General features: G+C 38.8%; 1 protein-coding gene across 1 annotated transcript in view; it reads right to left on the bottom strand.

Moving 5' to 3' along the window:
- Positions 1 to 16,381, bottom strand: part of COL25A1 (collagen type XXV alpha 1 chain) — a 519,499-nt gene that overhangs the window by 63,505 nt on the left and 439,613 nt on the right. The window contains exons 19-20 of the mRNA XM_088479454.1: positions 6,996 to 7,058; positions 1,973 to 2,041 (exon numbers count right to left, since the gene is read on the bottom strand). Coding sequence (XP_088335580.1) covers positions 1,973 to 2,041; positions 6,996 to 7,058 — 132 coding nt within the window. The remainder of the gene's footprint in view (positions 1 to 1,972; positions 2,042 to 6,995; positions 7,059 to 16,381) is intronic.

The following is a 16,381-nucleotide window of genomic DNA, read 5'->3' as shown; positions in this document are numbered from 1 at the left end:
CCCATTCTCTGCCCTTGACTTCGCCACCCACTTCACATCTAAAATTTAATCCATCCATTAGGACATCAAATCTTACCAGAACCATGTCATCCCATCCCCTTCTTTTCCAGCCTACCTGTCCCCATTTTCTCCAACCATTTTATTCACTCTGACTTCCTTCTCCACAGTATCTCAAGATAAAGTCATGGCCCTAATCCAATCTTTGCCCTCTTCCACCACCCACTTTGATCCTATCCCCGCCTGCCTTCTCCACTTCCTCTCTCCCGCTGCCTGTTCCTATCTTGCCCATCTTTATTTCCCTCTCATCAGGCACTGTCCAGTCTGCATTCAGGCTTGCCCTTGTCTCTTCTATCCTTAAAAAACCCATCCTCGATCCTCACACTCTAAATAAATACCACCAAATCTCTCACCTTCCCTTTGCCTCCAACCTTCTTGAGCGGATTGTCTACAACTGCCTTACCAACATTCAGTTTGGCTTTCTGCCCTCACAATGACCATTTTGCTGCCAAATACAAGGACCACTACTCTCTGCTCATTCTCCTTGACCTCTCTGCTGGTCTTTGACACCATGGACCACCCTCTCCTTCTGCAAATCCTTCATTCCCTTGGCCTGCATGAAAATGCCCTCTCCTGGCTGTCCTCCTATGTCTCTGACCATGCTTTCTCTGTCTCCTCTCAAGATTACACTTCTCTATTTCCACTACCTGTAGTGGAAATAGAGTACACTGGCTCCCCTCCCCCTTCAGAACCCAATACAAAAACCGCACACTCCTTTACAAAGCCCTCACCCAATCCACTCATATTTACATCTCTGATCTTACCTCCCTTCACACTCTTGCCATCCCACTTGCTCCACAAATGAATGCTGCCTCTCCTCTGAATTACTTATTCCCAATCCTGCCTCCAAGATTTTGCCCATGCTGCTCCCTACCATTGGAACTCTCTCACTCTCCCTATGAGACTCTCAATCTCAAAATTTCAAATGGGCTCTCAAGACCCACTACTTTATCAAAGCCTTGCAACTCTCATCCCTTTTCATTTAATTAGTAATGTGCTTTATTGTCTCATGTAATATATAATGTGAATAACTACTGGAACACTAAGAAAATCATGAATTACAGGACAAGTGTATTGTTTTAGAAAGGTGCTACAATAGCAGGCAAAAAGACAATATGTAGACAACACTCATTGGAATGACATTACCATGGGGGGCACAAGGGAAAAAATACAATAATGTAACCTGTATTATCATGACCCTGCTGTGCAAGGCTGAAAATGTATTACCTGATAGGGATCTCCTCATACCTCCCATAATATATCTTAAAATATACTAGAAATATGCATAAGAAATCTTAGGAAGTCAGAAACCATTTGGATTCAATTTAAAGCTGACATTTATGCCTGGAGTTAAGAAATATCATGTCCCAGTATGAGACAATGATGCAAGAAATAATTATTGAAAAGTATTTTTCCTCTCTTCTGCCATGTCAGGCAAGCCATTTCATACATCATTCAGCGTTCATTTATGTTATTCAGTTATTCATCAAGACGTACACCTCCAAGCTGAGTATCTTGTGAATACATGGTCTTCCAAGGCTGTGATTGCAACCATATGTGAATATAGTGTATGTAATCTTCACTATTTATGGATATGGTAACAGAAAGTTACTCCCACTGTGTTCATTTAACTTATAAAATGGAAGATAGTAAAAATTAGTAATTATTTACTACTATGGAGCAAAGTGCAAATGTGTTGAAATGTGCAACCACTCTGAATGTTGAGGTTTTCAGCACTTAGAGTGAGTGATCACACAGGATATGCCACTCATCTGTCCAAGTGCCCAAAAAATAAAATAATAACAGAAGGTTATGGCAATGTTCATTTGGTACTTTAACTGAATAATAGTTTATTTAATTTAAGATGGACTTTTGCAGAATGCAGAATTGTCCAGTGAAACTGCCCAGGACCAACCTTTGGACCTAGTGCTCCTGGGAGACCTCTCTCCCCTCTTCCTGGAGGTCCCAATTCACCACGTTCTCCCTACAGATACAAATTTTACAGTCATTATTTTTACAGCTGAAATAAATCTTCCAAACGCTATTTCATAAAAAAATAAAAATAAAAACCAATTTAAAAAACAAACACACACCTTTTCTAAAGAGTGAATACAATAGCAATCTTTGGCTTGTCAAAATAGCACAAACACAACAAAACATCAAAGCAATATTAACAAAAAATGATGTTCCAACCAAAACACAGCTGTGAAATAATTGATCATATAAAATAACAGCTGTAAAATGTACTGTTATATTGATTGATACTTAATGCTTCATCTGTGACATTTAAATTGACTTTCACATCTTGAGCAAAGTAAATAAACAATTAAATACACTGTCTTGTATGCCAATTGTTGTTTTTTTAAAGCTATTTAATAATATTTAAAGTATTGCATACTATATTGTGCTATTATGTTAAAGGCAGCATAGCCAGTGGCAGAACAAGACACATGTGCAAGAATTGCTCAGAGACAGATCTTATCTGGAGCAAGATTAAAAAAAAAAAAATATCCGAGGAAGTTACTTCCTGGTGCACAGAACCTGCACCACAACATCTGATACCTTTCACTGGGCGCCAGATGAACAGACATAGATTGGTTTGTTAATCATTTAATATGGTGAATTTGTCCAGGAATAAGTGGCACTTGAGACATAGGTGGAAAACTAAACATCAGTTACTTACAATATACGTTAAATGGTTTAAATTGAACAGGAAATATAACAAGATGTACATAGATACAGTATGGAATTTTGTCCCACTAGGACAAATGCTAGGACACCAAATCCACTAATTACTTACTATGTAACACACATGTGGATGCCTTTATGTATGTAACTTTTAACTGCCATGAGGGGCTGTGGTAGGAGCACATAATGTTGACACCAGAATGTCGACACAGTTAAAATGTTGACAACATAAACGTCTCACCTAGAAAATGCTAACATGTACAGAATGTCGACATATGAAATGTCAACTTTGTGAAAATGTCGACATGTGCATTAGGGTCAGGGGTTAGGATTAGGGATAACGTGACATTAAAAAAATACTGTCAACATTATAACAATATTAACATTACATCAGTGTCCTCATACTGAATGGCGACATGGTCAATGTTCACATTATGCCCATTTCAACATTATCAAGTCGACCTAATAATTGTTGACATCTGGACGGTATGTAGTCAGGAAGCCGATGGTCGAAATGCCGAAGGCTGGCTTCCCAACTGACAAATCCCATCAGTGGTCTAATGATAGGGGTCGATAACCCGACACCTATCATTATCCCTATGCCGGGAGCCCGACGCCCGGCATACCGAAAGAAGGTAAGTTGATTTACTTACCCCGTCGGGATCTTCACTTCCGGTCTTAGGTCCGGTGGTAAATCATACTGATTCCCATCTGGACGGGCGACATACTATACCACACTCAATCATATCCCTTTTACACCAACATTAAAATCCCATGTTTCTGCATGTGAACACGCATCAACCCGGGATTTTAGTCAGTGTAAATGGATCCACCCAGGTCTAGTGACCCGGGGATCCAACTCGGGGAATTTGCAGGGTTGGGCACAGGTTGTTCCCGTGTCACCCTGCAGTATAAATGGTCCTTAGCCAGGTCACGATGACCTGGGATGTGTCACATTCTACCCGATTGGCTGGGTTCAGTAGCGCTTGGAGATTACATAATCTCCAAGCGTCTACTGCAATGTCGGAAGAGCCGGGTCACTGCAGACCCGGTTCCGGTGTGAATGGTGCTGACGTGGGCATAATCCGGGTTGGAACCGCAGTGGGAAAGTCTGTCCCGGATCTGATCCGGGTTGGAAATGTGTTCCAAACCCCAGGTCAGACCCGGGACTTTGGTATAAAAGGGGTATTACAGTTTGTCACTGTGCTGTGTGCTATGTGAATGGGACAGTGCTGTGTGATATGTGAATGGGATAGTGCTGTGTAATATGTAAATGGGAGATTGCTGTGTGAATGGGAGAGTGATGTGTGTGATACGTGAATGGGAGAGTGCTCTGTGATATGCAAATGGGAGAGTTCTCTGTGTGTTAGTGCTGTGATATGTGAATGGGAGAGTGCCGTGTGATGTGAATCGGAGAGTGCTGTGTGATATGTGAATCGGAGAGTGCTGTGTGATATGCAAATGGGAGAGTGCTGTATGATATGCAAATAGGATAGTGCTGTGTGATATGTGAATGGGAGAGTGCTGTGTGATATGTGAATGGGAGAGTGCTGTGTGGGATAGTGCTGTGATACATAAATGGGAGTGTGCTGTGTGATATGTGAATGTGAGTATGCTGTGTGATATGTGAATGGTAGAGGGCTGTGTGTGATACGTAAATGGCAGAGTGCTGTGTGTGATACTTGAATGGGACAGTGCTGTGTGTGATATGTGGATGGGAGAATTCTGTGTGATACATGAATAGGAGAGTGCTGTGTGTGATAGTGATGTGCTACACGAATGGGAGGGTGCTGTGTGATACATGAATGGGAGAGTACTGTGTGATATAGTATGTAAATGGGAGAGTGATGTGTGATATGTGAATGGGAGAGTGGTAGTGTATTGCCTGAATGTCAAGGTGATTACCAGGAGGCAGAGCAATGATTTGTGTGTTAAGTCTGGACTGGCAATCTGTTGATCCTGGCACTTGTCAGAATGGCTGTTATTTTTGAGAATACTAGTATGTTGTTCTGCATTTATTAATGTAAACCAATCATCCTTGAAATAAGGTAGTCTTGGGTTTCAGTGCTGTAGTTGTGGCATGCTCTGCACATAACAGCATAGAGAAATCCTTGCGCAGCTAAGTAAATTTTTGAGCCCCCAAAATTATTACCCTAAGCACAGATATTGTTTTACACTAAGTTTTTATATACATATGTTTGGGGTGGTTTGGTTTACATGTCAGGGCTGCTTTATAACCCTTTAAACAGCACGGGGGCTTGATATGTGGCAGCCGGCAGGGAAAGTGTGCTGTGTAATATGCAAAACATTACTGAACCTACATACCATCTATGCCATAACTAAAACCAGTGCTGAATTTCTACAAAGAATAATGTATGATACAATTACTGCAGCAAAAAAGACACTGCATTGCCTTAATCTGGGTACATAATATGCAATCCCTCGCACAATATATCATTCCGACGCAGATCAGAACGATATATCACGTGGATTGCATACCGTGCACTCCCAATCATGCATGCCTACGGGTTGTTCAGTTGCATCGTCCATTCTGCTGTGCTGCACAGCAGATGGGACAATAGGAGGAATGACCCCATGCTGCATCGTGCAGTGTGTATGGACAGCGCAATGTATCCTTCCATTGCATCGTGCCATTGCCGGGTACAGACATCATATATCGTGTACCCAGATTTATACCCTGCAAATTGCAATGGCAAATCAATTGAGTTCCACTGTAATGTAGTGGTGCTGGTGGGTGTGAGCTTTTATTTGTTCACTAAGCTCATACAAATTCCCTCCAATAGCCATCAGTGAATGTGCCAGCTCTCAGGGCTCTCATTATGGGGATGAGTACATTACTAGTTTGTGTATCTCTAAGTGGTAAGTCCACTGAAAATGATTGTGCATACAGTAATTAAAATCAGGATAAGATAATAAAATATAACAGTTAATTTATATAAACAAGTGACTGTTATTAATTAGAAATAACTATCTTAGGGGGCAATTCACTTATCTGCGATGTGTGATCACAATATGCGGCTGCACACATCCTGGATAATTACAGGAAAGGAATCGGGCATTTTGGGCAATGTTATACTGGCATGTGTTGAACATTATCACACCATATAAGTTGGCACATCATCAGCATCGCTTACAACTAATTTGCCCCCTTAGTGTTTTTTTAGTGTTGTGGAAATTATGGTATTTGAGATAAAATTGTATGTCACTGTTATTCAATGCATACCAGACTTGTATTTATCTTGGAGAGCAAGATGTCACGTATAACCTAATTTAATATTTTTGGAAGCGTTAGGTATCATCTTTTTACATTCGGAAATGTGATTTTTCAGTGTGAGGTATAATTGTTCTTTAAGCCTTTGGGACTGAGAAAACACCCTCCCACTAAAGCAGGAGTCATCTTGACCTACAGTACTTATAATTCTCAGAGTAATATTAAAACTTAATGGTCTGGATCATGCAAACAGCGGCAAGAATGGGAGCCATATTATTCTGCTAGTTAGAAACGGAATCAGTGACGTAATTTTTAGAAAAAGAAAACAAATATAATATACAACCGATATTAAAATTATTGAATGACAATTCCCCACTAATTGCATCTGATATGGGACATAATGATTTATTTTGCTTTGTCTTTAAAAGTATTTAGATGATTAACATAAAAACTAAATGAATCAACACCTAAACAGCAAAAAACAAAACTAATGAGTACATACAGTATTTTCAAAAAGATAAACAAGGATAAAAAAGATGGACAAGAAAGTAAAAATAATAACCAGTGAAAATAGTTTTTCCCTTTAAGTTCTGGCTCCTATCAGATCTGAAATAATAATGATCTACAAGTTGGTGAACAAACTGACTGTTCTCAAAATAATCACATGTAACCTTCTGACTGGAACCAATCATTAGACAATTTCAAACATTGTATCCATTTGTTTATAAAAATCCATTATTATCCCATTAAGCACTAGCATTGCACAGTCCAACATTTTTGCTTAGTAAATTTTTGTTTATTTTCATTTTTTTTATGTTCTTGGATTTAAAGATGATCAACATTGTCTATCTGGGTTGTCTTAAGGGGTTGGGTACGGGATACAGACGTTGGTTTATAGAGTGTATCAGTAATAGACAACAGTGTGACAAGATCTGGCTTTTATATTATTTGCAAAGTTCAGGCATGAGGAGTGGGTTCTTAAGATTTCCAGTACTATAATAAGTACATTAGCTCTTACCTTGGTTCCTGGTAAGCCTGGTAAGCCAGGTTCTCCTTGAGGGCCGAGAAATCCTGGTTCCCCCTTAAAAAAGGAAATATGATTATGAGGTTGGCAGATGTTTGGGAATCTGGGATGGTATCAGACATTAATAAGAAGACGTCATTAGGAAAACTAGACATATATTACCTGGTTTTAAAAACAGTGGTGAGCGTTTGTAGTTATGGTTTAAGAGGTAAAATGTGATAACACAGAAAGCAATGTTTCTGTTGGTCGTTATGTAAATGAATATGCAAGATGCTTTTTGAGAGAATAATTGGTGATTAAACTCAGTTCATCATGTGTAGAGAGCACCTCTCAGGGCAAGCATGAGGTTCCAACTAATAGGGCACAGATCTGGAAACTGTTCTACAGGTAAGTGGAATGCAGCATTCTGTAATCCATACCAACATATAAGAGCTTATAACGTAACAAAACTAGTGCTTTTCATGAGCAATATATATTTTTTATTTTGCAAAGTCACCTGTGAAATAGCTTTATAAATGCCCCCAAATCCTTCCTTTGTAGCTTTGGAAACTATTAGCTTTTCCAAGCAATAGGTTGTAACAAGCTAACATGGTACTCCATTCCAGGGCAAGGAATCTGATGTTTGCTTTATTTATTAACGTGTACTGGATCATCAGAGCTGATTGTCTATAGGTTGTTATTAGAGATGAGCGGTTCGGTTTTGCTGAAAACCGAACACACTGAACTTTGGGGTTCCAAGTCGAACTGAGTCCCGGCTCTAATCACTTTGGGGCTCCAAGTAGAACCGAGTCCAGACTCAGTTTTCCTGTAAGTTCGGAACTCGGATCTAAAAACGTATCTTGCGTATTTTGGATTAAATTTAAGTCCCTCCCTCGTAATTTCAGGTGCTGTGAGGTGGTCAAAATTGACTGGAAATTAATGTTGTTGATGTTAATGATACTATAGGAACAAAACCAGGTCCAAGTATAGAAATCCAAAAACAAAAACAAAACTGAAACAAAACACTTGAGGGTGGTTTTGCCAAAATATTTCAGGGTGGTATTGCTAAAATGTAAACCAAAACACAGGGGTCCGGGTATACATCTCTGGGCATAGATAATTGCCCATCTTCAAGCTGCATAAGGACAAAACTGACTTTATAACAGCAATATAATAGTGAAATAGGTCCAATGCCCAACATGCATCTCAAATCAACAGACTAAAAAGGAACTGTATTTACAGCCACATGCCAATGCAAACTGCTGTCATATATTAGGTAGTGTTTTACACCAGCGTGATAGCAAGAGAAAGCAGGAAAGATAATTATTTGCAGTTTTAGTAGAATTGTTAGTTACAATCATTATGAAAGTTAAGTTTACAGTAAATACAATATTACAACACAATATGTTTATTGAGCATAAAGTTCTGTTTTGGCATCCTCCAAATGATTTGTTTATTTAGGCAGATTTATTTATTATTAATAACCTTGATTTATCTATTCAGCATATATATATATTATAAAGGAAAAGTATGCACTCACAGTCCCTGCCCCAGTGGAGCATACAGTCTAAATTTAGCAATTTCCCCGAAGAACCTTGCGAAAGTCTGTGTAAACGTAGGAAGAACATACAAACCACACACATATAGCGTTACGATAACCACTGTGCTCCCAGAAATGGACAGATTGCTATTACAGACATTGCGCAATTATATTGTCGGCTATTCCCAATTCACACAGGTAAAATTCCAATCAGATTCAGTATTCATCAACACATAATAATGATCGCCGCATTGGTCTCATCCACGTCAATTTGTGGCTAGGTAGGTCTAACATAACCTAAATGATGTTGGAATTGCAGCCTGTATGGGCCCCTAAACTGGTAAATAGCGACCTGCAGTAACTCTCTATACAGAGACTGCTTATGCTAAGTGCACTTAGAGCAGCAATGGAGAAAGCAACAGAATATTTTTTAGAAATGAGTGGCTATAGGGCCAAATGATGGCCTACACCCAATTTTTTTCCCCAAAAAAATCAAACACATTAGCATGTGTTTGCATCTGCTGTATGTTTGGTCTCAAAAATAAAACACAACTTACTATCTACAGCTAGAAAAACCACAAGTAAAATATATAAATGACACAACAGACTACCATTAGTCAAAAGACAAGAACTTTCTTGTAGGTTTATATCACAGATGCAGACATTAAATAGATAAATACGACTGACTCATGAAAAAGGTTAATTCTTGGTGACAGTTGAATTTTAAATAATGACTGGCTCCAGCATATCCTGTATTGCCCACATGCCTGCACCATAAGGGAAATATTATTATAGTTTTCATTAAATTCTACTGTATATAACACACGCACACATATACATATATATATATATTTATTAAATTACGCTAACCCTACATAACCCCACAATAGTGTCTTTAGGCATAAAATATTAAGTATTTCCTCCAGAAGCTACAGTGTGGCATTACTCCTTTTTAGGCAGCAATATGATCTACTAAATCTTCAAATTTTGTATAGGTTGCAAAAAAACCCACTAATGTACATCTAGAATTCTAGATTAATAGCAAATGAATATTTACTTCAAGTTATTAGCAATCACATGAATTATGGGCCCCTGTAAGTATGTTGTGTCATTTAATGACAAAAATAACATTTGTTCTAAATGTAAACAATTGATTTGGTAACTATTTTTTATTTTTGTGATGTTTCCAAAACTTGAAATAAAGAATTTATATAAAACGATATAAATAACATTAGCTCTGCATACATATAGTGTATTATCCTTGGGAAATTTAGTAGGAAGATATTACCACCATTATGTGTTTTAGTAATTTATTCTTAGAATTCTTACAGTAAATCTACAAAGTAATATTGTAATCTGTAGTATACCACTACATCCCAGCACAACATACTCCCAACAGTGCTAGTTATCAGTCCTGTATTAACTAGATTACTTTGTGAAATGACAACAATCTCTCCTAGGAGCCTCTTAAATTGTGCCTGGTGAAGCATAGCTGCACTACATACTTATGTTATATGCACTGAGGATGGAATATCTTAATCTGTCACTGTGACTCATTTACGGCTGTGCAGAGTATCACAAATTAAGGGGCCTTGTTAAGTGCCAGTGCAACTGCATTTGTGATCACTGAACAACATGCAAGGGAATTGTATATGTAATCAGTCAATTTTGCACACATTGCACCTTGTTTGCTGAGCTTTCCTATTGCAGCGGATGCAAAGTTATGACAATAAAAAACGTCTGTTGAAAATATTTTTCCCCTAATTGGACTAAACCCTCATTAATCTGATATAAGATAGAAAAAAAAAATTGAAACCTACGTTTTCAGACTACCTTGTACCACTGTTAGTGAAGTAGTGGTTCCCAGATAAAGGATAAATCTAATGCACTTACCTATGTCACGCATAGTGCCACATCCTTCATGTTACTGTATAAGACCACAGCTAAAGCATTATGTGAAGAGAACGGTGTCGGACTGGGACATAAAGGGCCCACCGGGAGAATGTAGTGGTAGGGGCCCATTCTTAAAGAGTATGGTCAACCATCAGAGGGGGTGTTGCCAGCCACCACAGATGCTTGGCTAACCAATGGCAAATCTTGGTGTACTTTCTATAGAAGGAAACCAAGCCCCCATGCTGATGTTAACTGACTGTCTAAATGAGTAGCAATCTATAATTTGAGGTCTGGAACCTGAGACCCAGAGGAAGGGGGCTGGGCCCACAGCAGTGGGGCCCACCAGGGATTTCCCCTGTACTCCTGTGGGCCAGTCCAACCCTGGAATAGAAGTTACCTCTACAGTAAAAATAGGAGAGCTGCAATGGAAAATCTCACTCGTGCTTCTAAAAAGAAAATGTTTCATACTATTTTATAGCTTGATTTAAAATGACAATACACTCTCCTGGAATGTCCTGGAGACTCCAGAATTTCTGGGAATCCCACGGACTCCCGGAAGAGTGGGGAACCCTACCCCATCCTGCCCACTTCCTAATGAGGCACTCTTGCAAAAATATGAGAATACAAAAAACAAGACACAAAAGAACCAGACTAGATGGACCTAGAGCTGCTTTACTACCACCAAATTCTGCATTTGTATGTTTCTGTGTAAGTAAGATCTTCCAGGATGACTTATACCAATGAGGTACTACATATAATATATACATAACCCTGAACAATTTCCATATTTGCCACTTAAGAGATGGGTTTGCCATACATCAATTACACTTTTACAGCTTCAGAGGTGATATTACAACATACTGTAAGAAACATTTATAGGCTGATATATATCTGGGCTGAATTGGCCTGTGAGACACATGACTGAAGCTGTCACTAGACAGTAGACACAGGGTACTGAGGACCTGGTACACTTTTAGTGATGTCTAGCATCTGTTTCCAATGTTTAACAGGCTTAAGGAGATCTCATTAAGGTGAAAGAATCAGTGCCAACATCCACATTAGCCTTTCAATCTTCCATCCAGATTTAGACTGATAAAGTAATTTTGACATTGTCTGTCAAATTAAACCATTACTGCCTCGTGTCTAAACTGCAGAAAACATGTTCATTAATAACGCACCTCCCGTAGTGACAGTACAAATCTTAACTATATGCTGACTGAATCACCAGAATTTTGCTTTGTGGGTTGCAGGATCAAACCAAAAAGTATTGTACTTTTCATTTCGCCGACCACCCCCCATCACCATCCTCAAACGGTACTTCCTGTCAATCACTCTATGATGGGTCTGCGTGGTCTCTGCGATCGCAGTTCCGATCGCAGTGATGGGTTTGCGCATGCACACTGTGATGTATACGCATGCACAGTACGGAACGATTGGCCAATTGCATGCATATTAGCAGTTGTGATCCTTGGTGAATCAGGCCCACTGTGTCTCCAATTAACACTCTCCTCCATTCATGAACATTGCAATCTGCAACCTCATCTGTACAACTGTCATATGTAAGAGTGTCCACTTTAGTAGTTCATTGTGCTGCAACATACAAACTTGGAAAGTTTTACACCGTTTAACAACACACATTTTATTATACTACCAATATATTGAAAAAATAGACTTCCTAGCATTTAGAGCACCAGCTGCAGACTAAATTGTAACCACCATTAAATTACTTGAGGATTTACACTACCGTTGGAAAAGAAATGTTGGCTTTGTAACTCCTTTCAGGCTCTGCATATCTCAATTCTGTGGTTGAATATTAAAAGCACATAGTACATTTCACCATTTTACACAGGTCTATCCAGCTTCCTGTGCCTGGAATGTATTAGAGCAAAATGTAAAGTGTTATAAAGCTGCTTTACAGCCATGCCACATACAAGTATATTTCTGAATATAGCAGATGACAGCTGTAAAACAGAGTATTGTACTTCCTGTTACAAAATGTTGACCTCATGCCCATGGCTCATCTTCTTCCTACTCCATGGAATAGTAAATATACCACAATGCATTGCTTGGAGTGCAATGCTTCCAACTTTTCTGGACACTACAGATAGTGGGCTATATGGATAAACAATGTTATTCCTCACAATATACACAGGTCTATCTGCCTAATGGTTGTCATGTTTGTACTATGGTTCCTGGGTTTGGGTAAATCCTTAGGGTTCTGGCTGACTGCTAGGGATGACCGACCTGGCTTCTTCAGCTGTGTTGGTAGCTCCTTCCTCCTATAGGCTATAGCCTTGCTTTGTCATTCAGGTACCCTCCTTCTACATAGTCTGACTAGAGCCCTGTCTGGTTTCTTCTTTCCCTGGAATGCATCCATCTTCTTTCCTAGGATGTACCTTTTGTTGGGGTTAGTTTTAAGTACTGGTGTCTTCATATGAAATGTCCTCTGGCCCAGCAGATTCATACCCTTCCACTTGGTACAAAAACACCCTTCTTATTAATCAATTACTTCAACACAGGTGACTGCATTCGTAAATTAAGAGGGAAGTCCAGGTGAAGAACATTTTGAATCTGGTAGAACTTAGAGGCCATGGTGGAGGGTCTGCAGTTTGGATCCTTCATTAACTCAGACTCTATATTTAAGAAACGGTGCACTTTTTGGCTAGAAAATGTCCAGCCTCAATCTCTTTTGTAGTGACGCAATTGCTATGTTAAAGGTTCCTTATGGTGAAGGTGTGCTGGAGTTCGGACTTTCTAAACACCAATTTTCAAATGCAATTCTGAACACCAACATCCCTGCCCATGTGTTTTTAATCATAATGCATATTTGTTATATGCACAGTGACGTGCGGTGAGGTCAATGACTGGGAAGGCACACATGTATCAAAACTCTGGAGCATGACAGGGAGTATGATAAGGAAGGAAGTATGACAGGGGAGGCTCAGCGTACGCTGACTGCACGTCCTTATTATCCCAAGTTGCAAAAACAAAACTTAAGTGACTAACGCATGTAAATAACAAATAATATGACCTGAACTACAGGTCTTGTAGTTCAGATCTGGAGTCATTCTTCATTAATTGTAAACCGTTTTATTCTCTATGTTTCATTTATCTTGGTTGGGGTGTAAATTTCCCCTCAAGCGTGTGTTAATGATATAAGTTGGTTGTTCAGATATATGATCTGTAGTCTTCATTTTCAGATTCACTGTTTACTGTGTTGGGTGACTTCAATAGAGCAAATTTGAGCAAGGAAGTACCCAGGTATAGACAACATGTTAAGTGTCCAACTAGGGATGAACACACATGGGACCATTGTTCTACCACTCTAAAGGACGCTTATCATTCTATTCCACGTGCAGCACTGGGGCTTTCTGGTAGTTAACCGGAGCCAAATTCCATGTATATGATTGTATAGTTGGCCAATAAAGCTGATTCTGATAAAACCATCATGTAAAATGACTCATCTATATGTTATTCTTAATAATTGCCCTCACTTTTGCCGCTGTATCTTTTGCTGATCATTTATAGTCAATCAAGGATGACAGATGAAGCTGGCAGGTGAGGGAAATAGTAAAACATGCATTAAAGCACTGATCTCTACCTCTATTCCTATCATACTGACCTGATGGCTGAAAGGATGTCAATAACAGGGGCTAACATAACATCTCAATTTATACTGAGACTAGAATACTAAAGTAAAAATGGGAATACAAATGAATCTGTGAAGTACTTACACTATGTATATAACCAAACACACATCAATCATCCATCCTGACATCTACAAATCAGATGTAACTACAATGGTAGAGCGATTACAGTTTTAGGTTGCAATAGGCAGCAGCGTAACCAGCATATACAATGTGTGAGCTTCCTTCCATGGTTTCCACTGACAAAAACAAACACTTACTGTAGCACTGAAGGAACAACTAATATACAGCAAATTTCATTGCCTCATTACTTGAGTTTACGAGCCCCTTTTGATTACAATCTGGAGCGCACAGTGCCAGTGCTCCTAAATTTGCTAAAATTAAATTTCAGGGTCACAAAGAGTATTTGTTTCTAACAGATGTTCATGTGGTGTAATATGAAGTAAACCTATGGTAAACTACGTATAAAAGCAAAGCTGTCATATAACTTCACAAACACATGAGCCACCACTTTATTTAAACAAAAAAAAATTCCTTGTTCCAAAGTATGTCAGGAAATATGGTCATTGCTTTATATCACAGCAAGTGTGCATGAAATATTTTCCTGTACCTGGAGGTTCAGTACCTCACTGCATGATTCCCACCTCAGAATGTATGGCACAGATTAACTGTGAGGTATTTATTTCCAAAACATTTATTACCCTACTTTTGATAAAAACTCAAGTCAATCCTTCTCTAACTAATATGAGGAAAACTTTTGATTAATGTACTGTCGTTCAACATGTATGTTATTACATGCTACTTCCTACTGGAGGGCTAATAACAGCTCTCATCAGCATGATACCTGCTATGGAGGATTACGGTGAAACCAGCAGTAAAAGAGACTGCTTTTCTTTCTATAGTGGAGAGTGGAACATTTCAAGAGGGAAAACACTGAGAATATTATTATGTCTTTAAATATTTCCTCCATGACCAAGCTTTCATATTAAAGGATGCATATTTATAGTTGCACTAAAATAAGTCTGCAATTATGTGCAGCTCAGACCGACTTTATTTGAAAATGACTGCACTGTGCTTTGCGGGTGGGTTTGGAAATTTCTTCCAGGATTTTGTTTCGCTCGGTTATGTATGCAGACTTATGGAGCATTTCAGAAACGACTTTTGGCAAATCTTTAATGTTGTGACCTTCCTTCTCCATTTTAAGTGAATAATTATTCATCTTGCTTTCTATTCTAAAGTCTTTCCAAAGACGTATTTAGAAATTGTGGGTCACAGTACAAATATGGACCCTGTGTAGTCTTTAATTACTCATGTAATTCTAGGCAGTGGGAAAATGGCTGGTCATTAGACTAGTTCATCGCCCTCCACCACTTTTTTCACCATACTGTGATATCAATCGAAGAGCAACCATCATGGTTGCTTCACATTTATTACTATCACGGTGCCCACCAGTATACTGCAGGGAATGGCACTTGCATTTCAACCTGGTGCAGGTCTAGTAGTATGATCCCCTTGAGGAATGATTAAGGTTTGCCACACATGTATGTGGCCAAATTGTATGAGGTTGGCCATTTTACAGCTTCAGGAAAGACTGGGCATGGCAGAGCAGCTGAAAGACTGCTTTTACCCACATGATGGCTGCAACATCGTAATATATGTGCCAAGTATCACTGTTGCTGATAACATTATTAATTTCTGAGAAATGTACAAATGTACATTACCAGCACAGCAATGCCCATTACACTTTAAATTATTTTACAATGGAATGTATTGGTTCAATATGTATGAAGGTATGCTTTATGTACTGTGCATCGTCAGGATCAGACTATGAAGCACGTCTTGGTAAGCCAAAATATTGAATTTCTATCCAGACTGCCATACTTAGTGTGGAGAGGGTTAGAAAATGGGGTGATCCTCATAAACTTATCTTGAACATGTAATACGGAACAATAAGAGGTAAATAAGCTATATTTGGAATCATATAGTTTCATGCTCAGGGATGTCTTAAACCATCTCTAAAATTGACAGTAATCTGTATTCAGCTTTGCATATGAAAAGTATATCTAATCACTTTCTTCTTCTTCTAAAAACTAAATAAAAAATAAATAAATATATATATATATATATATATATATATATGTAGGTCCCGCACTCCCAACATCCATAAAGCAAAAACGCCCGGTGCCCTCACATTCTAATAGCAAATATGGATCCACAGCAGGTGTGGCACTTGTAGCAGCAAAAGTGAAGGAGTTGTTTTGCTGCTACGAGTGCCGCACCTGCTGTGAATCCATATATATATATTGATAGAAGATACAACT

The sequence above is a fragment of the Taudactylus pleione genome, unplaced genomic scaffold (assembly GCF_031769625.1).
Source record: "Taudactylus pleione unplaced genomic scaffold, aTauple2 ptg000236l, whole genome shotgun sequence".
NCBI lineage: Eukaryota > Metazoa > Chordata > Amphibia > Anura > Myobatrachidae > Taudactylus > Taudactylus pleione.
The sequence above is the reverse complement of the archived record's forward strand: the minus strand, read 5'-3'. Positions and strand labels throughout refer to the sequence as shown.